The following is a 26317-nucleotide window of genomic DNA, read 5'->3' as shown; positions in this document are numbered from 1 at the left end:
TATATTAAAAGTACAAACCACATTTGTTTTATTTTTCCAATAAATCTATGTTGCATTATTACATTAACTAACACACACTACAATAGTTATTCCAATAATGACTAGTTCATGAAAGGTTATTAAAACATTTTAAACATCTATCCTGCTGCACATACTGTTGTTTTCTGGATTTCCTCCAGCAAAAATAGAAGTTTGTTTCTAATAAAGTGGATGTTCAGTATCAATGATGACCACAGCGATTAAACAGACAAAACAAAGGGAGATTCTCACATTAACATATACAAGAAAATCTACACAAGACAAAAGATCGCATTGCTTCGAGGCAAGCAAGCAGCTGTATACCAGAGTAGATGTCAAAGAGACGACAGAGAGATGCAGATATTGCATGGTTTTCTCTTTTGAATGGCACTGTATTCCATTGTAGTCTACAGATAATGTCTTTACTGTACATTTGGACACATATTATAATTAATGAATGTACAAAACATACAATTAATATGCTTTCCTCAAAGCTACCAGACTCCTGTCAGACAGCATCAATTTTAACTGGCTGATCTTCGTAAAACACACTTCAACAAACCAAATAAACCAAATTAAACTCATCAATGCCATCTTGTTAGTCTTTCCACTGTTCCAAAAATCACTGAGTCTGTTTGAGAGTTTGAAAGAGAGACTGAATAAGTAACAAATATAACTATAGAAGAAACCATTGTAAGATTTTCAGTCTATCGTCTATTTTTAACACTTCTTTCAATGTTTCAAAAACCCTCATATACACACTGATTTTGATAAGAAAACGGTATCAGTGCTCTCTTTCATTTTATTTTGAGGAATTCATGGTTATTAACAAAGAATGCTGTCTCAAATTGAGTTTTAACCAGTAAGGGTTATTTCAAAAGCAGCACATATATATTCATTTGAGATTGTTTTCAATTGTTGAGAATACCGTGCAAACAAGGCCCTCGGTCACATAAAAAATGCTTTTGAATGTGTCTGAAAATGAACAGAACATACTGCCTTTGCCATTGCCAAGGAGAGTTTCCAGATTATTAGGAATTTGACTTCATCTGTTACACACCTCTCCAATAACAGTCCATCATGGGAACATCTACCATTCCTTCATAGACAGACAGAATAAGAAAAGCGGACAGGGGATAACACTAACAAAAGAAAATAGAAGAGACATCCTACAGAGACGAGACTGAACGACGAATAAAACAGAACCAGACCAAGGAAATCACAAAGAAGCATGGACAAGCATGAATATATATTGAAAGAGCATTGTGTGCCACAGAGAGGAAGATAAACAGGTAATGTAAGGAAAGGAGAAACACGTGGAATGAGATGATGAGCACAGTGAAGAAAGTTTGAGAATCTTTGCAACTCTGCTTGAACCAGACAGTAATATGGTGGCCCAGGGATTCTCCATGCTTCTTTAAAAAAGAAGAACGCTACTCTCTTTTTCTACCTGTCTATTGTACACGTTTACTTGCTATTTGTGTCAAAGTTTGTGTGTTTATGCAGCTTTACTGAACATATGTTTAGTGTGTAAGCGTGTGTGTGTTTATGCATCCGGTCAGTATGAGCAGCGGCCCCACCCATTCCTGCTCCAGCCAGCACAGAGCCTGTGTTGTGACAGACGATTCGGGGCAACACGGATAGACTAAAGTGTGTTCGTGTGTTTGTGTACGTGCTGTCAAAAGCAACAATTCTAGAGGACTATTTTACTGTTTTCTTTTTCCTAATGTCACACTGCTGGAATAACAGATTACATATTATTCTATTGACTCTCATAGCCAGTGACAGTTGGGATGACAACTGCCAAAGCTATGAAAGGGCTTGTGTACATTTGGAGATTCATATACTCCATTACCCCATTGACAAATGCAGTGATTACTGACAAAGGGGTTATTGCCAGTTACTTTAAAGAAATCAAAAGCTGGAAAATCTGCTGGACAATCGCTTCATCAAAGAAGAAAAAAAAACTAAAACCAGAACGAAACAATCCTTACAGGGCAACAGCATCATCATCTTCATCAATGATGTCACAATATTCCCATCAACGCTAACATAATCAGCATCAATATTATCATCATTATCACATCCCCAAATACTTTCCACTTACCTGTTTGTGTCCTGAAGGAATTAACATATCCACAGAGAGGATTTGGTTTGAACTGACCTCAGCCAATTAATATGCTAAAGTATCATTGGTTGGGTTTCTGAACCAAGTCCATCCCATCAGTAGAGGCTACTCAAAGTTAAACCCCGCCAGCTCACTGCACCACTGCCTCAGTGGTTAGTGTGCCAGGTCATTGGTCAGCTGGTTGATACAGGTGACCCCCATGTAATGGAGGTCTAACAGGGAAAGAAGGTTGTTTGCAGAAATGGTTGACAGGTTGATGAAGTGTTGTTGAGTGAAAAGCATCAGTGAAGCCAGTCTAAGTGGCTGTAGATTAATGGAAAGGTCGCTGTATGTGCTCTTTGTGGAATTGGAAAAGGACAGATTGACAGAGGGAGCTTCACCTGCATTTGCTCATTAAGTACGCACTGCAGACTTTATAATGTTTTGGCTGAAGGTCTTGCAAGTCCATTATATGGAAAACAAGTTGGCTGGTATCAACTATTCTGTGCTAACTTATTTTTTCAAATAGCCCTAGGGTTTTAAGTAAGTAAATGCATGTTAAGTTAATAACTGATTCACAGGCTTGATTTAAAGTACAGGAATAAAACAAGGAGTCTAAAGAATTCAAAAAGGAGAGAGGAAAAGTTGCTGCATGCGAGTTGTGAAAAAACAACAACTAAAGGATGCTATGTCTGGATGCAGATGAAAAGACAAAATGAAGAAAAGGAATGGGATATAAGGATACAGGGATATAAAAAAAAACTGTAGGTGACGTTTGCTGTATTTTGCTATTCAAAGCAGAATATTGATTATGCACCTTTTCTTTAATCCTGAAACTCATTTTCTCTGCTTTGCTTCTGCTCCGTCTTTTCAGTTTCAACCTGTCTGTCACTCGCTCCGTCTTCATTCTTCCTTACTGTTCCTCTTGTTCTCATACATTGCACTTTGAAGTGTGAGAATGTGCTTTTGGACGTATTTGAGCATGTGTGCATACTTGAAAGTGCGTCCCTACACACTGCATCGGTATGCAAGGGCATCTATGTAAAGGCGAAAGATGTGTGCACGCTACCTGTGAGTGAAGAGCAAGACATTTGGTTTGTATCTGCGCCTGCATGATGTTTGCACGCCTGCTTGCATCCATGTGTTTGTATGAAAGCAAAGTTAAAGCCGCACGCACGGCCGATGACCTAAAGACAGACACCTGCTGTGTTTGGTTGAGCCTCACAGCTGAGAGGAGAGACCCCAGCTGACTCACTACACACACACAAAATAACACAATGCTTCATTACGCATTAGCGTGTGTGGTGCAGAGAGGATGGCAGGAAGGAAGAAGAAAGAAAAGAAAGAAGTAAAAAGAAAGAAAGAAGTAAGAATGAGAGAAGTAGAATGGGGAAATAAAGAGTGAATAAAAAGTGCAGTATGTGGACAATTCAGATAAAAAAAGCTGAAACATAGAAAAAACATACATTGTGTGGTTGAGAGAACTAAAGCTTGTTTGCATCCTGTGCAGGTAACAACATGTTCTGCCCTCTAGTCCAATAACTGGTCTGGTGGATGCATCCAAATTGAAAAGCATATGAGTGCATCTACCTCATTAAGTGCATCTCTCTCTCTCTCTCTCTCTCCCTCTTCTCTTCCCTCCCCAAATTCCATTTCTCGTTCTCACTGTCTTCATTTTTACTTTTGTATCTCCCTCCATCTGCCCTATTCTTCTCCATCTTCTTGTTTTGCTTCTCATCACTCACACATCATTTGAGTGCCATTCCACCATTATTTTCTGTTTCAACCTTTCCCTCTGTTTAGCCTGGAAAGGTAGAGTGCTCTTTAGGTAATTACAACCTGACCTGCTCATCCAACAATACTGTATGATCAGTTTATTTATTTAAGTAACATTTTCTTTTCGCCCATTTCCTCCTGCTCTTTCCCTTTTTCTTGTACTATCTCTGTAGAAAAACATGGACATATCATCTGTGATGTCTCCCATTGGCTTTTGACAGGGCTTTTTGGAGCCAGGAGTTTGGGTTTACCACTTGCTGCCTGCTGCCATTTTGTCAGCTGTTAAGAGCCAGAAAAGCCACATTTTGGCCACTCAGTAGAGTCTGGATGGAGCAGATTTTGGTCAAACAGGCAGCAATCACAATGACTGAGAATTCAGACCTGTCAATCAAGCAAACAGGACTGGCAGCAGCTACCACACCGGGTTTACTGGACGGTTTGATGAGAATACAAACTGAACTATATGCCCCAACATAGCAATCAAACACAAATGATCAATTGGAGATTTGTGAGCTACTTCCCAAATTCAGTTGGAGAATCTATGCCAGGAATTTAGAAGCTTTTGTTCTTTTAATTTGTCTTCCATGTGTACATTAATAGACATAAAGTACATATCCTTGGTTCTGTACTTCTCAAGAGAATTGGGTTGTCTTTCCAGCTGGCCTCCTGTTCAAACTATCTACAAGGAAACTCAGCCGTGGCGGTTACTACTTGTTCCTTCCCTGCTTACAAGCCCTCTTTCTTTACTCTCCAATCCATCTTTCGCTTCACTTTAATTTCTCTCTCTCTCTCTCTCTCTCTCTCTCTCTCTCTCTCTCTCTCTCTCTCTCTTTTTATGTGGTATAGCTCGGGCTAATTGTTCCATCGCTCTAGAACCGAAGTCACCCTGTGTAGGAAGCGTGGCCGATCGCTGCTGGGTCTAACACGGCATGTGGGATGGGGAATTGAACAAGCATTGGCCGTCAGAGCTGGTTAGCTTCACAGAGCTCCTGTCACAACTACACTCACAGTACAACCTGTTTACTACACAGGCCCCCTGCAATTACCAGCTCCCCAGCAGTGGCCAAGCTAGCGCCTGGGGAGAACTAACTCAAATCAGCAGAAAGGGAGGAGGAAGAAAGAGGGGGGTGCCCATTAAGAGGCTGAGGCAGGGTGGTGGTGTAAGTGACAAATCCTAGAGGGACAAGCATGGAGCGAGCATGTGTGTGTGTGTGTGTGTGTGTGTGTGTGTGTGTGTGTGTGTGTGTGTGTGTGTGTGTGTGTGTGTATGCTTAAGATGTGAAATCAGGGGAGGCAGACCATGGTTTTGTACAAAGCAGAGCAGAAGAGATGAATTTAGCAAAAGAAAGGTAGGTAATGGATGTATAGTGTTATAGGACCCTTGGAAAATCAACCTTTTTCTATTAGTATATAAACCTACCATTAAAATGATTGAATCAATGAAGAAAGGAACTATCTATGCAATAAACCGGCGTAACGGATGTGGAAGATTTTACGGTGCTGGGAATTAAATGAAACTGTATAAAAGTATTGATGTGCTGGGTATATAGTTGCATGTGCGTCAACCTGTCGCCATGACCTGGCCCCTGACTCACAGGGACAGTGGGGCAGTGAAACAAGCAGCAGCACGGGGCCCCTACAACACAACACTGCTTCTCAACTGTTTGTCTGTATCAGAAACATTACAATTAGATCCATTATAGAGCCCCAGACTGCAGAGACAGTTCAAAGGATGTGTAACAAGGTGTGAAAAGAAAGGGTAATATCTTAATTAACAGCAGATTAGTAATCAACTAATTGCTACTTGTGATCGAGCTAAACAGCAAGAAATAATAAGGATCAGTCTAAACAGCTAATAACAAGATTTTGTGGTTGTGATTTTTCCCCTTTTTTTTACTAGAGTAGTGGGACCTGGGTTAGTTGAGAAATAGTGCGTTAGGGAGCCCGTACCACCTGGACCAACTGATATAAAACTCTTGATATGTCCCACAGACTTCACTTTTTATCCAGGAGTATCTGACAACACTTTTTTTGCAATTACCCTTATTGGTGGAGAACACACGGCTGCATTATCCATACAATAAACCAAGGGCAAAACATTGACATGTTAATTTTGAAAGTGTTGCACCATATTATCTATACCCTCCAATACTCCTACCATGCTTTTCATCCTTTCCACCATAAGTCATCAGATACTCCTGGAAGCCATTCCCACTTGGAATCTCACCATCAATCTGTCTTTCATTTTTCCTCCTCCAATATTTCCATCTCTCCGCATCTCTCTTCTCTAACAGTGGGAATAGCTGTAGTGATAGTTAGCTGTGGTACAGAAGTGGAAGGAGTTTTTTGTATTTTTTTCTCATCTTTCTCCCTGCCCACTTACACTGCACATCTACACGGATGGACTTGATGGCAGCCACCCCCACCCCGTTGTCGGCCTTGCAGTAGTAGCGACCCCCCTGCACCCTGTGGATGCCCTCGATGCGCAGCGTCTCGTTGTAGATGGATGTTTCCTGGAACTTGTCTGATGCACTGCCAGCCGTCTTTGTCCATCGTACCTGAAGAGAGCAGGGAAGGAGAGAAAACGTTGAGTTGACGAAGATGCTGTCGGTGAAAGCAAGGTGTAGCAAGGACAGAATCAGTCAAAGTGTAATATAAGAAAGTTAAAACGGGGACAGAAAGAAAGACGAGGAGGGCAGGCTTTGACATTTGATTTCCCAAAAACTTTTCAGATACAGTATAAACACAAATATAAACACAACGAACCAATGAAAGCAAAATTAAATAGTGATATTCTGTTCTCGTTTCCAATCAAGAAAACCATGTGACATATAATTCTTCAATAGACAATGTATATACTTCGTTGATGATTAAAAGCAGAGTCACTGCACTCTCTGGTGGAAAATGTTGAGGCTGTTTCTCGTTTGCATCTGTAACCAAATCCAACAGTGATGTCATAGTGTACTGAGACATCACGGCAGCAAGTTCAGAAGATAAAGCCAACTGACTTCACCAGAAAGACAGCATCAGTCATTTTCCTCCGATTTTTATGGTCAGTTGGCTGGAGGAGCTATGACTCGTTCATTTGGAATTTAGTGTGACTGTGCTATAGAGCTACACAGTCCGCATAGGGAGGTTGGGGTGGTTGTCTTTGCTAGTTTCTTCAAACTATGACCACAGTAGTTCAGCAAAGGTCCTCAAATCCTAACAATTGTTTCCTTATCAATAACCAAGCAGTCATTCCAATCCAAACTATGATCTTTCCTTGTTTTTGATCCTAGACCCAACCAAATCTTAACGTTTGCGTGTTCACATCCAAGTTATATTTTTGCAGCTGTGGCACACAAATTACATCATCCTTGTGCTCATAGTGTCACCTGAAACGTGGTTGAACCGTATGTCTACATAAATCAAATTCCGTGACCTAGAACGAGTCTGAATAATTGGTGAAAATGTTTTCCCTCAGTGATAACATCTCTGTCTGTTCAATAGCATGGAAGTTAATGACACTAAGCGCTGTACTCATGATGTCCATGATGCTAAACTAAGACCATTAAGAGTTTTGACAAACTCTATATGGCTTTTTTCCGCCTCAATTATCCCATCAAGCCGTGGGAATGCTGCACGGCTGACAGCAACATGATACAATCACTAGATTAATCAAGTGCAAAAACATACTCACACGCGCACACAAACACACATACTTCAGAGATACATGAAAGCCGGAAAGTCATCAGCTCTGAAATGTTATTTTCACTCTTGTGTGTGTGTGCAACTGTGTGTGTACAGTCCATTAATCGCTATTAACCCGTCTGTTCGTTATCAACCTCGACGAGACTATCAGCCATGTCCTGTTGAGGAGGTCAGAGAGGATAATGGGCAAAAGTCACTGATACAGAGAGAGTGTGTGTGTGTGTGTGTGTGTGTGTGTGTGTATGTGTGTGTGCATGCAAATGTTTGTGTGTAGAATTATGTGTATCCAGCTTTCATGCACAGTACCTGGATATGTACTCTAGCGGTGTACATATTCACTCCTGCGTGCATGCGTGGGAGTGCATGAGAGTGAGTGTGTTGGTTCGAAAGCAGGTTATATGGATTAGCAGATTATCAGGGCCTGTGTAAACGCTCCCTGCCTGTTTATTCAGCTCTGTTTGTGGGAAGGATTTGGAGGAGGCAGACTGCCATTGATCAAACCAGCCAAGGTGAGCAATGAACCGAACCCTGTCTCTCCATGGTTCAGTGACTGCAGTTTGCATGTGTGTGTGTGTGTGTGTGTGTGTGTGTGTGTGTGTGTGTGTGTGTGCGCAGAGCATTGTGAGAGAGTGAAAGTGAGCATGAAGTGTGTCTGTGTTTTTCCTGCTTTTATCCTTTATATTCAAGGATTAAAAGATGAGCGAAGAATTTTACAAATAACAGACATTTTGTTTGCACTCGCTTTGAAGAGTAATTCATAGGATTATAGTTCAGGAACATTAAGATAAGTTTCAAGTTCAGAATCATTGTAATGGAAGATTATGTGAAAGGGGCTTTGTGAGTAAAATAAAATAAGAATATGTTTCAGTTCAAATCAGTTACTGTATGCTTATTGTCGTGTGTACATAAAGAAACTTTGTGTGCGTGTTTGTGTAAAGAGAAAGTGTTAAGCATGAAATCAGGATGATGTATCGCACTCTAAAGATTACAGAAAGTCAACGGAAGTGGGGGTAACATGTGAGCTTATAATGATACTGCAAAGAGTATTGTTGTATTGGGACATCCTGGGGTAAAGTATGTACGGAAACAGAGAGACAAAGTGTGAGGGAAGAAAAACAGCTGGAATCGGGGAGGAATATTGCCGGCAAGGAGAGGGTAGGCATGAAAAAAAAAAAAAGATTGCATGTGTAAGTGAGAGGTTTCTTTCCAGCGAGTGAGAGGGAATGACATATACAGTATCACTGGCAGCTGTGTGACGGAGAGAGAAATGGTGCATCACATTCAGAGTTGCTACACCGGGGAGGCAGATGAAGCAAAATAGAGAGAGGTGATACTGTGAACAAAGGGGACATTGTGTGCGATGCAGATGACAGGCAGGCGGCAGAAGAGCCTATATCTGCCTGTGACACCAGCAGCTTAAAACCATCACCTGCGCTCTCTTTCTCTGACCTCGTTCGCTCTCCCTCCACACCTTGTTCTTCTCTCTTCCCTCAATAGACGTGTGACGCTGTTCTATTTTTTACACTCAGGTCCCGACGGATTGGTCTATATCTTTCTCCCTGTCCTTTTCTCGCTCCCTCATCTTATCCCTGTCTGACTGCTTTTCTCTTCCCATCTTTTGTATCTTTTACCTGAAAGCTGAAAGCTGACTTGCGATCAGATAGTGTGTCTAAATGCACATCCGTTTATACACATGAAACACACACATAAACACTCCCCCCCCTGCAGATTCACACACATGCTGGGAAATGAAGATGCATTTGTTGAGTCAGAGCCTTTTGTAATAATAGCTTTTACATTTGGTTAGAAGTGTAATGTGAAGGGAAGGTTTGGGATCCCCTGGGATCCAGCTAGACATGAAATGCAGCAGGTTTTGTTCGCCGTCTCTGTATTCAGCTGGGGGAGCTGTATGCTGTCTAAGACATAGATGTTTCAACAGGAGAACAGAAACAGTGTGGAGAACAGTCTCGTCAGAGAATTGCGAGGAGGCAGTTTGTGGTTTTATGGGAGGGGGGGCGGATGGCGCTATCAGGCCCTATTCAAACTGCGGTAATTGAAGAGTGCACTAAAATACTGACCCGAGCCAAGTGGGCTAGTAAACGTTCCATTAGTGGCCACATGCTGTGTGGTCATCATTCGCAATAATCCCCCTGAATGTGATGTTTGTTTCCAACCAAAGCATTGCAGTTTATGCATCGTTAAAACCTTAATGGTAATAAATCTATCACGCTTACGTTTACAATGATGTGGAATGAGCAAAGTGAATTGATGTTTGCATGTGTGTCTGTTTGAGTATAAATCTGGTACCCCCTATTTGGGGTTTTAAAGTAAATTTTGAAATTATTCGGTTACCGTGTCTTTGAAATTCCAATGATCAAACCCAGAAAGTGAAGTCAATATTGTTCGGTGAGCTTTTTCCATTTAAGGCTTTAAGCGCATTCAGCACCAGTCCTCTTGAGGGGCGTTCACACAGCAGCAGAGATGTTTTTGACGAGTTGTTGTGAAGTGTATTGTGAACTTAATCAGATAAACAGACTTTATTGGCATTGTCAACCATGTTGCGACCTGACAAGCAAGTAAACATTTTCTTAGCAGTTGCTCACAGCATCTCAAGCCACAGTAAATCTGCTGCACTCCATGATAGCAATGGATATTTTTACAATACACCCGGGTGGCCAGTTTATTAGTCACATACACCTTGCTAAATCCACTGCAATCCAATACAACAGCCCTGCAATAAAACCTAACTTTATAAAGCTTATAATGTTCAGTTTTCGTTGAGACAGCTGACTAAATATTAGATACTCCTTTCAATGCTTGGCCAGCAAAATTATAGAGTTGAATCAACACCTCTCCGCCACAACAAAAAGTAACAATATGAGCTTTCTAACGTGGGATTTATTGCAGAGCTCTTGTATTGCATTGGATCTAGGTGTTCGTACAGTGGCAATGGAGTCCAGCTTCAAATCAGTAAATTTGTGTGTGACTTGAGAAAGAATGACAGCTAATGAGGCATGATGAATATGGATCAGAAACATTGAAGGTAGAGAAGAGAAAGAGTGAAAGGTGTGCTCAGGTGGTCAGGGAGAAGAAGGCTAATGTGTGTCAACCATACTGACAGGTCAGTTGCCTGCAGCTGTCTGCCAAAACACCTCTCTCCCGCCTCTCACTCTCTTTCTATGTGTGTGTGTGCGGTATTGTACCTTTCTTCTGATCTTCCTCTTTCTGTCTCTCTCTCTCTCTCTTTTTCCCTCCGTCTATTCTGTCTCGACAAGTCTAAAGTTGCTTTTCTTTAACATTTCTTATATATCTTGCCTCCAATTCTCTCTCTCTCTCTCTCTCTCTCTCTCTCTCTCTCACACACACTCACACACACACACACACACACACACACACACACACACACACACACACACACACACACACACACACACACACACACACACACACACACTCCCCTCCCTTTCTGATCTGTCTCTGAGCCTCTAACTTCTCTCCCCAGAGTGACACATCTCAACAGGATCCAGCAGACAGGGTCCGATGGCTGTCGGACCCTTTTGCCCCGCTGTCTTAACTAAAACTGTCAACATTACACAACAATACAGAAGAGACTTTAATACTGAGTTAGCATTTAGCCAAGAAAAAGGAGGTTGAGATTGTTGCTCCAACTTTGCTCTTTATGTTAATGTATTATCATTATGCAGCACAGCTGTCACAAATAATAAAAACAATATAGACCGAGTGTCCTAATATGATCCTGAATTATTATAATGCAGCTAACGCACTGGACAGGTCAACTGTCAATTGTCTCACACTTAAACATTTACATTTCTGCCTGAGACAAAAAATAGAAAATAATACCCACATTGGTAACACTTGGCAGTACATGAACTATCATGAATTAAACTATATATGCCCTAATACAAGACCAATAATTAATAATTAATTAATAATAATTAATAGTTAATGAATACACTAAACATTTATTAAGTATTTCAATCATCATGATTTCTGAGATATTAATGTTATTCATGTCTAAAATGCCCCTTAATACACTAAATCAGAAATCATGAAATACCTTCGACAGTTGATGAAACAAGGTGGTATTTTCAACAGTGTTGCTTTCTATGCTAAACATGTGTATATATAATATATATTGTAAAATATGGAATCAAACTCCAGCCTTAAACATAAAATCAGCTAATATCTTTTCACCGTAATAGTTTAAAAAGTTAGAAGTTATTTTTTACAGTAACCACAGCTGCCAGTTTTTAACCTGCTTTTGGATACAATTTATTGTTTAAGGTTACCCCTCCATCTTCCTGTTTTGTGGGCCTAATTAACAGAGTTCAAATTCAATGTGGTTGTTACGGATCAGGCTGGGGCTGACACATAAGGTTTATGTGCTTTCTCCCCTCCGGCCTTTCTTTCTCTCTCCATCCCTTGTTTTCACTTCAGGTGCCAATAAGATGATTGGTTGCCGCCTGTGCAGGCCGGTCGTGCTCTTCCTCGGTTTCCACAGAGTTCAAGCTGGCCAATCAGCAGAGCGGGGCCACGCATAGAGGAGGACGCCCGTGGGGTTCACTCTCTTTGTTTTGTTGTATGCCTGTTTAAACTAACACTGATGTTGTGGTGGTTTGTGGTGGGAGGTTGAGGACCGTTGGGGAGTTTGGGGTACCCCTTACCTTTGGACAAATATGTAGTTATTTTTTGTCAAGACACATTAGGTGTATTGGTCGGTGCCCCCTTTGTATTTGTTTTTGGTAATGAATTGTTTTCGAGAAGCATGTGAAGAAGACATTTTGTTTGTTTTGTTTCCAGAGATAGTTAGCCAGGCCTAGTTTTATTCTATTGATTTTGATTTGTTTGGCACGACCACACCTGTCTCATCCGCTCCCACTTTGATTGAGAACCGTTTTGTTTGAATATTTTTAAAAACTTGTCAAAAATGTTACTTCCTACTTTTGACGTTTTCACATTCTTTGGTTGTCATGTGCTGGTCCCCACTTATGCCCTAAACTACGTAGACATAAGGAGACGTAATAGTAGTTTACTATCGTCTACTGAGGAAAATATAGCTGTGACAGGTTAAGTCCCTCCTTGTTTGACATCGCTGTCAGTAATGCTTAGCTTGCAAAGCTTCCCCCCTTCTAAACCACTGCTGCTTCCTGGGGTGTTACAGGGTTTCAATCCGTTACATTCCCTCTCAGTAGCTCACACTTGCTTGCTAGGCCTGCCTTCTACAATTTCTCTAACTCTTTTTTTTATGTAACACCAGCTGAGTCAACGAAACAGTGCTTTATCCATCCAACTGGCTCACTTACCGTGAATAGGCTTAAGATGGTAATCCTGTTATCGGGGAATACTACTTGGCACGGACGCATAACCACACACACTGTGAGGCGCTCAGACACACACAAACACAAAGTGTGAGGGAAAGTGTGGGAGAGGAAGAGAAAAGACAGGCCGACATGGCAAAACAACTGAGAGAAATAAAGAGTATAGCAGGTTGATAATGGCAGCTTGAACCGACACTGAGAAGTAATCGCTCGCACTTTGCTTTACAAGCGCTGTCTAAATTGAAAAAGAAAAGTGACATGGTGTGGATGACATACAGTATAAGACTAAATAAACTTGCACATGGAAATATCCATTCTAATTATCTGTCACTGGGAGGAGATATGGAGGGTGAGAGTGAAGCAATGGAGAGAAGAGGAAGAATAAATGGATGGTTAAAAGAGTAAGAGACTAGAGCGAGGAATAAATATAATTTCAAGCATCACCGCCTGAATGGACGTTGCTTTGCTGATTCATGGCATCACATGTTGGGAAGCTCAGGGGAAGAGAGCGAAGAACGAGAGATGTGTGGGAACAAGTGAGTACAACAAAGAGGGCAGATAGTTTAACTTAAAAAACATTTGGGAGAATACAAGGGGTATACAGGAGAGAAGAAAACAGCAGTGAAAAGTGAAAAGTAAAGAAGGTGGTGCAGATACAATTATGAAAATTATATTACATAAGGTGAAACATATTTGGAGAAATAAAAGTGTGGTCAGTGATGGTGAAAAATAAAACAAAGACTGGACCAGGAGATACAAGAAAATATGAAGACATTTTAAAAAGAGGAAGATGAGGTGAAAAGATGATATATGTTTTTCTTTATGTCAAGTTAAAATACATTATGAAATCTCCATGTAAGCAGCTGCCTGTTTACATGTGCAATCAATAGCCTACTGTAAGTAATTGGCAAGAGCATACACAAGTAAAATAAATGGATTATTGTCAATATGAACATAACTAACTTCACATCAATAAGTTCTTACACAAGCCATTCAATGTAGTCACCTGTATCTGAATAAAGCTGAGCAACAGTTGCCATCAGGGGGTGTTACACACATATCAGAGTGAAACACCTTCCAACCCTTCGTGCAGAGATAATTTCCTCAAAGTCCAATAAAACTGACTCATTGATATTAAATACACCCTCCCTCACTCTAACCTTGACATACAATACGAATGGCTTTATCGCTCTTTCTGCCTGTGCAATATGAGACCAAGGCTGCGATAAAATTACCGGAGGCAGGGGAATCATCAGCATTTACGATAATGTCGTGGTCTCTGAAAAAAATATATATAGAGTGTGTATATATATATATATATACATATATATATATGATGATGGTGAAAGATAATATGACACTGTAGCTCAACACCTGATTTTTAGACATATTCAGATTATCATAATCCCATATGCAAAACAACATTCATATAATACATTTTTTATTTGGAGCATTTCACTCTCCATCAGATTGCTTGAGTCAGAGGGGAACAAAGCAAAGCGGACAGAATCAGCAGACGTGAGCATCTCTCTCCAAACGGCATGTATGTACACAGCCATCAGCAGCAGTGTCAGCAGCTAACTCACACGCTCCGCCCATGTTGGACGTGTTTGTTGTAACGAGCGACGGCTAATTAGCACAAGCATGGCATGAGATGGAGACATTTGAGCTCTCTCTTTTTTGTGTATGTGCGTCTGTGTGTGTAGAGCAGATGATCTCATTGCTGAGTGCCATGATGATGCTGAAATAAAGAGAGATGGAAGTAAATAAAAGCTTGACAGATACATTATGTATCTGTCTCACGTATGATACAGATACAAATGACCTCACAAAAGCTTTTCATAAACTATGCATATCCACCCTGAGCTTGGTAGCAGCTAAAACTGATAAAAAGAGCAACGCCCTGGACAAACAAAGTCACTCGGACTCTTAAAAGAGTGTACGGCAAGGCTAAAAGAAGGCTGAAATCAAGTAAATTAGAAGTCGCTGTCATTCATCAAAATATGTATTACAACGTTAAATAACAAAGTGAAGAACACTTTTTACACTTAATCTCTTTTTATGAGCATGATCCTGGCACATTATTCAATACCATCAATCTCTCACAAACAACCACAACCGCCTTGTCTCCAGCGGGGTGTGAAACATTTATTCTTTATTAATAAGACATAACATTTGTGCACATGAAACTCCTGCTGCAACATATGTCATTTTCCCTGGCACTCATTTGGAATTATTGAATGGTTTTGTTCAAATTTCAGGATCTTCTCGCGAACCTTTTTCCAACTAAACTTTTACAGGCACTATGCAACAGTAACATCTTTGAACCAGTGTCACTGCCTTGCAGTTATATGCCTCTGCCAATCAGTCAAGTTGCAGTTTACATCCATGTCTGTCATGTCATCACTGAATTGTCTTACTTAGCGTATGAATATTTGAGATAACAATAATATTTGGGAGGTCACAGTGACCTTGACTTTTGACCACCAACATATAATTCTTTCATCCTGCTAAGTTTAAAGAAATTCCCTTCAGGCTTTCCTGAAATATTGAGTTTACGGAAATGGTCCGAATGGACAGACATCCCAAAAACATAATGCCTCTGGCCACGGCTATTCCCAGCGTGGAGGCATAACAATTCCAGTGTTTTTTTTTCGAAAGCTGCACAGTACAGAAACACAGCGCTCCTTCGTGTGACAAATGACTTATTACTGGCTGTGGTCTCCGGACACTGCTTTGTCATGCTGCTGCTGGCCTTAAGTGCAGCCTACAGCACCATAGAGCATAGCATTCTTATTGAGAGACTGAGGAATAAGTAGGAATCATTGGAGTTTCACTCGAGTGTTTCTCCTCTTACCTGGACAACAGGACATGTCTCCATCCAGGATGTTTGAATCAACAACAGCTAGCATCATATGTGGTCTGCCCCAAGGATCTATTCTTGTACCAATTGTATTCTCACTGTACATGTTGGCTCTTGGACACATCATTCTGCAACACAGTGCTGCACTGATGATACACAGTTAACAATACTGCACTCTGTGCATCCATGATTCTCAGTGACTGGATGGCAGCTAATGTCCTACAATTAAATAGCAATAAAACAGAGGCTTTCATCTTTGGTAAAAAAAAAACAATAAACTACTTACTGCCAATGTTATGTCTGTGGCAAAGAACCTCAGGGTAACTTTTAATAGCCACTCTAAGAAGCATAACAGAAATATCACCCAAGCTTGTTTCTATCAATTCAGAAACATTTTAATGATAGAAAAAAAACACGATTTCATATCATCCCACCTGGGATTTTGTCCCTCTCTTTTTACCTGTTTAAACTCCCACTCAGTCTCACCGCAGCCAGATAAATAACTAAATATAGGAGGTCCTGTCATATCACTCTAATTCTGAGTATAACAGTACTGATTAACCATTACATTTAAAATACATTTTTAAATTGCATTAATTATTTACAAGGCCAATCATGCTCCAGATTATGTGAAAGCACTATTTACCCCTTACTTCCTCTCAGAGTGAGATCAGCAGACTCCACTGGAGCTATTAGGAGTGTTTTGTTACAATTGTTAAATCAGAATGTTATACGTTTTATTTTTAAACACGTTTTATTTTGAAACAGGAAATGTACTGTAACTTGTCAGGTGACTTATAATCAGGAAGTGAATAAGTGAGAACATGGCTCATAACTGCTGTTTTCGGTAGTTTTCCAATCCAGTTGAGTCTGCCTGCATCTTATGCCTTTTGATGGTATCATTGGTATGTATTAATTTGTTTTATTGTTACTTATGATCGCAGGTGATTATTTTTGTGACTGTTTAGTTTTGGGAAGTTTTATGCACAAAGTCCATCGAGTCATTAATCTGCTATGACTGTTGGTAAAGTTCATATGACAGAATAAATACAAGTAAATATGAATAAATAGTTGATGATATGTTAAAATACAGTGGTTTATAGGAACATATGTAAGTAAATCACCAGTGAATACATAAAAAGTAGCGGTTAAAAACAAAGCAATGTATGTCACTGAAGAATCAGTATATTGACATTGTGTATGTGTAAGGTTAATGAGAAAGCATTTGATTTGTATTCATTATGCCTTTTGTGTGTTTTAGTTTTACTCTTTCTTACGTCAATAAACCTGTGGACAACGAACAACTGTCTTCAGAGTCGTGATGTCAAGAAGGAGTTTGTCTAACTGCCAAGGTGTATCACAGCACATATACTGAGGGCAGCATAAGGAGCCTCCTTAAAACTAAGAGTAGGTTGGGTTGCCTGGACTATACCATAATACAGACGGTATATTTCTACTATTCCAGTAAAAGGATATATCAGACATGAAAATCCCTCACCTTTCGGCGAAATTCGCCGTTTGAAACAGAAATAGGTAACCTACGTGAATGGTGTAGATCCGAAGAGTTTTTGTTTTTGGGAGAGAGGGGCGTCAACTGTCCGCCGTTTCTGAGATTGGAGTGGGACACAGAAAAAAACTGAGGTCGTGATCATCTTAGCAATAGAAGACCTTTGACGTGTCGAGTCTTGGCCAATCCGCGTTAAGAAGTCTACAGCGGCTTTATTTCCCTCCCACCAGTTTTTTAATGGCAAACTAGTCACCTTGCTAACACGTTAGCTAACGTTGTTGGAGAGACAGAGTGAGATTACTGGCAGCGGAGAGTCCGTGGCAGCGTGTGACGTCAGACAGGAGAGCGGAGAGTCAGCGGCGCTGTTAGTTCTACCTACCGACCCCTCACTACATACGGTATAAGGAGAGGACAATGGAGATTTTATCCAACTTTTATTTTAATAAAAAAAACTAAATGAGTTTCCTCCGTAGGGTGGCCGGGCTACTGTTTATATTTAAGGGTTTAAGATCTACGTGTAGGAAAAAGTGTATCCTCTAGTTAATTATAATCTATAGAGTTATGCGGTTATAATCACTGTCACACAGAGAGAGGTGTGCATGTTCAGGTTTACCTGGTGGAAACATTATTCAGTGTTCTAGACTAACAGTGATGTCTCCTCAAAGTAAAGTGGTATAACAGTATGACATAATATGGTCAAATAAAAAGGCTGGTACATTATACATATTATGGCATATAAGTGTAATATTATGAAGTGAAATGTAGTAGTAGCAAAACAATATTCAGTATAGTATAGCAGTATAGTATTTTCAAAGAAAAGCACTGTTTTTTAGATAACATTACATTAATTAGTAATTAAATACATTGGTAATGTGGTAAATGACTATTCTAGGTGGAAACATCTGGTTGTTAATGAAATATCTACATAGGTGTATAGAGGCCCCTTTCCAGCAACTATCACTCCAGTGTTCTAATGGTACATTGTGTTTGCTCATCGCATAGAAGACTAATGGATGATTAGAAAACCCTTGTGCAATTATGTTAGCACAACTTAAAACAGTTATGCTGGTGAGAGAAGCTTTACATCTGGCTTTCCTATGCATAGCATCACATTCCATTATACTCTCAAAATGGCCAGAAAAAGAGAACTTTCATGTGAAACTCGCCAGTTTGTTCTTGTTCTTAGAAATGAAGACTATTCCATGTGAGAAATTGCGAAGAAACTGAACATTTGTCTGGGCGACCCCAAACTTTTGAACGGTAGTGTGTGTATGTATATACAGTATATGTACACTTGGTTATTGACAAAAGAAGAATTAAAACCCATAATGATCATTGTTTGTCAGCTTCTCGACGAGTGACGCTGTTTGGCACTGACTCGCCCGTCACTGCCCTCCCGCCCCGCTGGTGTCACCTTTTTCACCCCTTATGTGTTGTTTGCAGGTCTGACTGTAAATGTTAGACCCAGTGACAGCATGAAATGGCTTGCATAATACTTAGTAAGGAGGCCATAATAATTTGACTCATGGCTGAAGTTAAGTTTCTCCAGCTCTCCCCAGGTTGGCAAAAAATGCATCTCAAAATGCATCAGATTGATGCTTTAAAATATGGAACATTACAATTTTTCTTACGGGGGAGCATGCCCCCGGATCCCCCCAGAGGGGTAATATCCTTCTCACCTTTTTCATCCCTGACCCGTTTTCATGCCTGATATACATTCTGCTGATTGTGCAGTTAAGGTGGACTACACTTAACTGTGCTTTATTTTTCCACTATTACTTAATATTTCCTCTTTATATTACAGTGATTTATTGTAACTTTATTGTCATTATATATTTAAATTGTTCTTGTTTTTTATATGCACTTCCATGCATATTTTGCACTTTGATCTGTTTTGGATTCTGCTTGAGATGACTTCACCACTTATATTTGCATTGTATTTGTTTATACATGTGATTATTTCCTTTACTTACATTCCACAGTTCCATCTGTTTATGTATGTGCTCAGTGCTGCTTGATTCATGTGCTTACATGAGATACACTTATGGGCTTACATGAGTTTCTGATATTTTATATTCTTTGAATCTTTTAAGCTGCAAAACACTTGGCACTTACGCTTGAAAAGTGTGATTTGAAACATTATTATTTGTATTATCTCCCTTCAATATCTAATAAGGGATTCAATATTAATCAATATTTATGATAATATGTATATGGAAACCAATTTTCCAACCACTGATCGGACAATATCAGGCCGACAGCTGATCAAATATCAGGCCGACACTGACTTAAACTCATATTTCAAAAGTTCAGAAACAGTGTTCATTAAAAACTGAAATCACACACTGCCTGTCAGTCTGTGTATCCATCTCTGTCCAGCCCCTATACAATATCGAGAGTCTACTTCCCCACCATTTCATTTAACTTGAGCACAGACATACAGACATTTAGACATCACCTTTATTATTCTTAGCCTCAGAGAGGGGCTTGTCTGAAAAATACAGTGCGTTGCCACGGCAGCAGACACTCCAGAGACACCATACAGACAAGGTATAGAGGAGCACTGGATCGTGCCCCCAGACTCATCACAAGCAATATTATGTTTTTTGTTTTGTTTTTGCTTGGAGATCTAATTTGATTTTTGTCTTTGTTCTCTTGTTTCTCAACGTCTCAAGTAGTCAAGGACACAAATGCAAAGACTCGCTAGCGCACACACTCGTCTAAAGTAGTTTGGTTCAGTTGGGTTTCTAATTTGTCTTTGAACTTAAGTGTGAAGTAAAGAGATATGCAGACACGGTACAAAAGTTACATTTTAAAGTTGCCTTCATCAAGTGTTGGATAAGTGATTGCTTTACTGAATGTATCCAGACAGGCTTTCATGATGCCACAGGTACAGCCACAGTGTCACCTCAAACTACAGCAAGTGGCAACAATTTTATCTCAGTCTATGACACATTTTGCTTTATCTACTGATATAAAAATGCCTGTATGTACATTATAGCTTAACAACAGAATTACTTTTGTGTGCACAGATGTATTGGTTATTCTTTCGGAAGCTTTACATTCCTGGAAAGCCCTTCTTGGTAAATGTCATGGATTAATTTTAGTCTGTTTATATGTTTCATCTACATTTGCCAGCTCATCCTCATGTCTTAAACGGGCCTTTTTTTAACCAGTCTGTTTTTATTTTGTTTTCTCGCTTTGTCTCTTTCTACATCTTTCACTTCAGTGTATTCTGTTCTTATTCACACTGTAAAACACATTTGATATACCCAACCGCATGATTGTGGGTTTAACATTAGGTGGTTGTATTTAAGGTGGTATGAAACTTTTGATGTTTTAAAAGGCGCTAAATCATCAAAGAGTCAAAGGTCTTTCTGCCTTCTCTTTCTCAAATATTAAATACACAGACTTGTGTGCTCCTCTTGGTTTTACTCCATCAACATACTGCATTCTCGTGTTGCATCTCCTCACCACACTTTCTTTCTAAATGTATACTGTTCCCCACTGTTCCTTCTTCATTTTGCTGCCATCGACCTCTGCTTTCAATCTGTCTCTTAACCCCCCTCCCCTTAACCTTTTTCTACCCATCTTCATCTTCTTCTACTCTATCCTTCCTCTTCTTTGTGTCCCTCCGTCCAGTTAGGGGTCGTGCAGTGACCTTGTTTGTGTCTAGGTCGTGTTCCCTCTGAGTGCCTGTGCAGCCTCGTGCTGCCACCCGATCAGCCTTGCTTTCAGCCTCACTATTGATCGCCTTCCACTCACCCCTCAAGGACGGAAATCCAAACCCATATTCCAGCCCGCAGCCCCATCTCCCTCCCTCCACTCCCCAATTCTTTCTTTTCCCTGCCTCTCCACTTTTCTCTGCTATGGCTCTCTCCACCTTTTCCTCTCTTAAAGAATTCATCACCCACACATACACGCACACGCACACACAAGCCGGTCTCAAGGTTGCAATGACCAGCAGACCCATGAATAAATAATAAGTAGGTAGGAATCACTTTCAGAAAAACCATTTACTCTCCTATTGTGTTCTTGAAGAGGGTGTGTGTGTGTGTGTGTGTGTGTGTGTGTGTGTGTGTGTGTGTGTGTGTGTGTGTGTGTGTGTGTGTGTGTGTGTGTGAGAGAGAGAGACAAGAAAAGCTTTGTGAACGAGACTACAGTGCTTTGTTAACTGAAAGCCCCGTCGTCCCTGGAGTTAACTTGAACGGTGCTACAAGCACCTTCTCGGTGACCTCTAACACTAAAGGTTTTTTTCCTTGTTTTCTTCTTTCTAGAAGTATTCAGATAAATAATCAATGGGCTTGACATGACAATATAGGAGGATTACCTCACCCTCTGCCTGCTGTCTTCAAACTCTGCACTAAAATGTTTTAAATTTGTTGAAATGGTCGAACGTATAATACTTAACACAAAACAGGGGCAAAACTGTGTTTCAGTTTGAAAGAGTGGCTTTTTCCCCAAAAAAATATGAACACAAAATTGACTTTTCTCAAGCCAAGCTGCTCCTTCAGGTGAACAAACCATTTCTGACTTGATGTATGGCTTGTTGCAGCTGGTCTGAAGTCTAGAGAGGATAGAGGAGAGAGAAAGTCTAAAAGGGATGCAGGAAATAGGAGAGCTGGCAGGGACAGAAATGAGGAGGACAAGGTCAGTTGGAAGGGTGAAAGAAGAGCAGATATAACAGTCATTTGGGGAGATAAGGTGAGGGATAGGAAGTGAGAAAGACAAAATAAGTGAGAAGAACAAAAAATAGGACGAAAGAAAGCAAGACAGAGAAAAATGATGAGATTCCTCTCTCCTCTGTATGGATCAGGGCGAAAGCTCTCTTTTCAATCCAATCAAGCTCAGGCAAAGGTAAACAATCAGTCTTGGTAAAGGATTGGATAAATCCTCAATCAGACTCATTCTCAGTAAAGCAGCTATTTATTGGGCTGGCCTCACATGGCTAAACTGGATCCTCCTCCTTCTGAGAGAGGTGAAGAGAGAGAAAAAGGCTGAGAGTCTACATTATCTCAGTCCAAGATGGCATCGATTCAAGTTTTGGGAGCAAAATAGTCTTTGCATTACAACATGATACACAGTATAAAAGTATTTCCCAGTAATACATCTGGACGGAAAATGCAAAATAAACCCCACTGCATATAAGGCATAAATCATATTCCTATGATCTTAAAAGGACCCATCAAAATATGGGACACAAGCAGCTCTCTCCCAAAGCTCAAAACCAGCGATAGATACAATATTTTAAAGTGCTTTAAAACAGCTCTTCTGATTTATAAAATATTAAGCTATGATGTCTTTAAAGACTTTGCGTTGCAGTGGGCCTGTTTATCTATAAATGTAGTAAAAATGTTGTCGGCACAAATTTGTAAGTGTATTGTTTCTCTAAAGGGTGTATAGAGAGAGCATTATGAGGACATTCCTGCTAAACTGGAGTACATTCATAAATAATAACAAAGCAGCCAGAAGACTTGAACATCCTGTGTGTGTGTGTGTGTGTGTGTGTGTGTGTGTGTGTGTGTGTGTGTGTGTGTGTGTGTGCGCGTGCGCGTGTGCGTCTGTCTGTCTGTCTGTCTGTGTGTCTGCCAATACCTAGAGGCAAATACAAACTTCTGGGTGAGGACGGAAAAGAAGGAGACATGTTTCACTTTGGTAGCTGTTTGGTTGCTGTATTCCTTTTACTTATTCCTGAGGAGAATCCACGAGCACCTGAAAGAATAAGGGAGTCTTGTTCCAAAATAAGATGAAAACTACTCTTACATCATTGCTGAAAGTATAACACTAGAGCATTACAAAAAATGTTTTGGTTACAGTTTATTTAGTTATCCCCTCTACTTCGAAAATACTGACAAGTAGAACGAACCAACAAAAATAAATAAAAAATAAACTCTGTAAGCAAGAATTTGCTTATCAAATAATATTGAGCATGGCAAACCCCTTGAAATGGGTTAGTGTTATATATATAGACGGCCATTCTGCAGATTAACTATACAACGCAGGCAATATGTCTATTTACAAGGCTATGATATATGTTATGTATTCCTCTGCAGTAGCCAAGATGACCACAGCACTTCTACTTTAACACAGAAATCTTTGGATTTGAGGCACCCGCGAATTACCAACAGCATCGCATATTTCACTACACTAGATGTGAGCCCTGTGATTATTATTAAGGGTGCAGGATTTCAGAAGCTGATGCATATTTGGGAGCCAAGGTACACTGACCCTAAAACAGACTCTGTAATGCTTGCAGTGATGGCAAAATATGGCAGAATGAGAGAGGTGGTCACCGAGTAAATTAAGCAAAGTGCAGCAGTAAGTTTCACCGCACACATTTGGATGTCACAGCAAATGGAGGTTTTACATGAAAGTGATTTTATTAGTGATTTTTATTTTATCACAGATGACTGGAGTTGTGGATTTGAAACAAACGAGACAGGAGAGAGTCACGTCGTAGAAGTCATGGATGAATTGATGTAAACTCCTTGAGGTCAATGTCACGGAATATTTTTATCCCAAGGCTCCCTGAACTGTCTGCTTTGGGTACTTTGTCTCCATTCTATTGGGGCAGCAAGTATCAGTAAAATGCTTTACGGTGTTCTTTTGCTCACAATGACAGAAGATATAGTACAGATTACATTAAAAAAACAACAAGTTTGTGCAAAAACAGTCCATGTTTGTAAAGAAGGGTCTGGAAAGATGTAAGGATGGATGAAGGAGAGCTGGGGTGAGAGGGATCAGGTTATCGATACAGCCGATAGAACGCAGTGGAAACTCTGTAAGCCCAATGGGACCAAGTGCAGAATGCCGCAGTGTGCTACTCCAGCAGAATGCACTGGGACAGAGGTCACACCCACTGTTCACTTCTACTCGAGTCTGATTGAATCCGAGCTTGCAGACTAAGAATGCTTGTCTGACTTCTCTGGTTATTGTGAGTGATTGTTGTTTACTCATATCTGGCAAATTTGGACAATGCGTGTCTTTTTAGATTCTACCCTTTGGAGGGTGACAACAGAAATGGGTGACAGAAAGGGGATGACATGTGACAAAGGTTGGCCCATCAAACTCTCATTGTGTGCATGCAACAGCTTCTAAGATGTCAAATTAAAATCAGATCTCTATTTGTTCTCCCCTACACAACGATAAAACATGCATGTTTTGTGTTTGCTTGCACGGCATGTAATTATAGAAATAATGCATAAGCTGTGCAAGTTGAGACAAATAAACACATGCAGGCAGGCATGATTATCTTGACGTTAAATCGTTCAACCCTCTTTATCACAATAAGCATCACCATTTTTTCCCTTATCTCTTATTCCCGTATCTTTCTTCATTCCTTCAATGTCCTTCCACTGTTTGATCATGTCTCGTCATTATCTGATCTCTCTCTCTCTCTCTCTCTCTCTCTCTCTCTCTATCTCTCTCTCTTCCTGCTTGTGTGGACATGCGTACATATGCAACCTTTCACTCGACAGCCCCGTCCTTGTAAACACGTCGCCAATATGTGATGCATTCAAGAATAGAAAGTCATGTTATGTTTACATGTGTTGACACAAGTTTGTTTGTGTTTCATTTACAGGCAGTTTGACCCTGACACTGAAGTTTCATATTTGCATTGCGGTGGTGCGACACAAAACTGTGGGCTAACATTTTTGTGAAATCAGTGAAGAGGAATTATCAGAAATAACCTTTTTCCATCACTATGGTGATATTTAGGTACCAATTATGTTGTTGAATAATATATGTTTGCCTTATATTGTTGCTTCCCTTCCTTACAGCAGTCAAGGTCACCATTGGTTGAGGAAGTATTTCAATGACACAGTTAATAATAATATATAGAAAACTGAGAAAATAATCTTAACTCAAGTTCCACTGACGAGTTGTTGTTTCTGTCTTCATCAGCAAATTCAATTGAATCTCATGTAGTCAGATGACAGCTAAGCCAGTGTCATTGGCTAACGAAGGAAGGCTTTGAGATGTGGATGAAAGCTCAGTAAACAAAGAGTCAATGGACCACGAGTTTGGATTAGTTTATCAATTATACTAATCCCTCAAAGAGTCAAGAATGTATTTATTTGTGCAAAATACATCCAGGTAGTGATTTCAAGAAAGTTCTTCCACAATGTCAAGTCGCAGTGACACGTGAGGAGTATCACAAACTCTTGACTTGATTCCACACACTGTCCATCACTTACATTCCAGCCTTCATCTTACAGAGGTCAGATACAGTATGTCGTCTCAACCTCAGTGTTCCTGTCCGAGGGCATTAAGCTACTGTAATGTTTTCACTGCTGCAGCTCATTGCCTTAGTCTGTTATCTGTTTATTTGTCTCTGTCTGCCTTTGTTTGTTAGTGTGTGTCTACACACACATTTTCTCTCTCTCTTACACACTCACTCACCCAAACAATGTATCTTTGCTGGAGGCAGTGTAAGTCTTGCTTGTGCAACCAGTATACAGTATACTGTGCATTTTACATTCTGACAATGCGACCAATGTGATCATTATTCAAAATACACTACCACATCCGACCCAGAGAACAAGCAATCACTGACGCAATTTCCTACATCTGTGAACTGCTCCAGGGGAATGAACTTGTGTAGTATGTGTTTTTCAGAGAACGTTTTTATATAGATTATTATTCCGGCACTGGTGAAAGCAAAAGTTGTATTTAAAGTTGGTCAGTATTTATTTGGGGATGAGAGAGAGAGAGAGAGAGAGAGAGAGAGAGAGAGAGAGAGAGAGAGATATCAAGGGGGAATGACAGCCCAGTCAGTATATGCAGGTTAGGTCAACAGGCATGTGATTAGATATTGCAACTACGTACAAATGATTTGTTTGCATCTGCAGGGTCACATAAAAAAGCAGCCTCGCACACGCACACACACACACACACACACACACACACACACACACACACACACAAACAAACAGAAGAAAACAAGGCGTAGACACAGGCACTGTTTTATTCATGTTGATGTGATGCCAGTGGACATTCACCCGTGAGGAACA

General features: G+C 40.2%; 1 protein-coding gene across 1 annotated transcript in view; it reads right to left on the bottom strand.

Moving 5' to 3' along the window:
- mdga1 (MAM domain containing glycosylphosphatidylinositol anchor 1) overlaps positions 1 to 26317 on the bottom strand; it is a 155449-nt gene that overhangs the window by 84571 nt on the left and 44561 nt on the right. The window contains exon 3 of the mRNA XM_079217279.1: positions 6285 to 6459. Within this exon, the coding sequence (XP_079073405.1) occupies positions 6285 to 6459 (175 nt within the window). The remainder of the gene's footprint in view (positions 1 to 6284; positions 6460 to 26317) is intronic.

This window comes from Taurulus bubalis (assembly GCF_910589615.1).
Source record: "Taurulus bubalis genome assembly, chromosome: 4".
Lineage (NCBI taxonomy): Eukaryota > Metazoa > Chordata > Actinopteri > Perciformes > Cottidae > Taurulus > Taurulus bubalis.
Note: the sequence above shows the minus strand (reverse complement) of the source record. Positions and strands in the feature narration are given on the sequence as shown.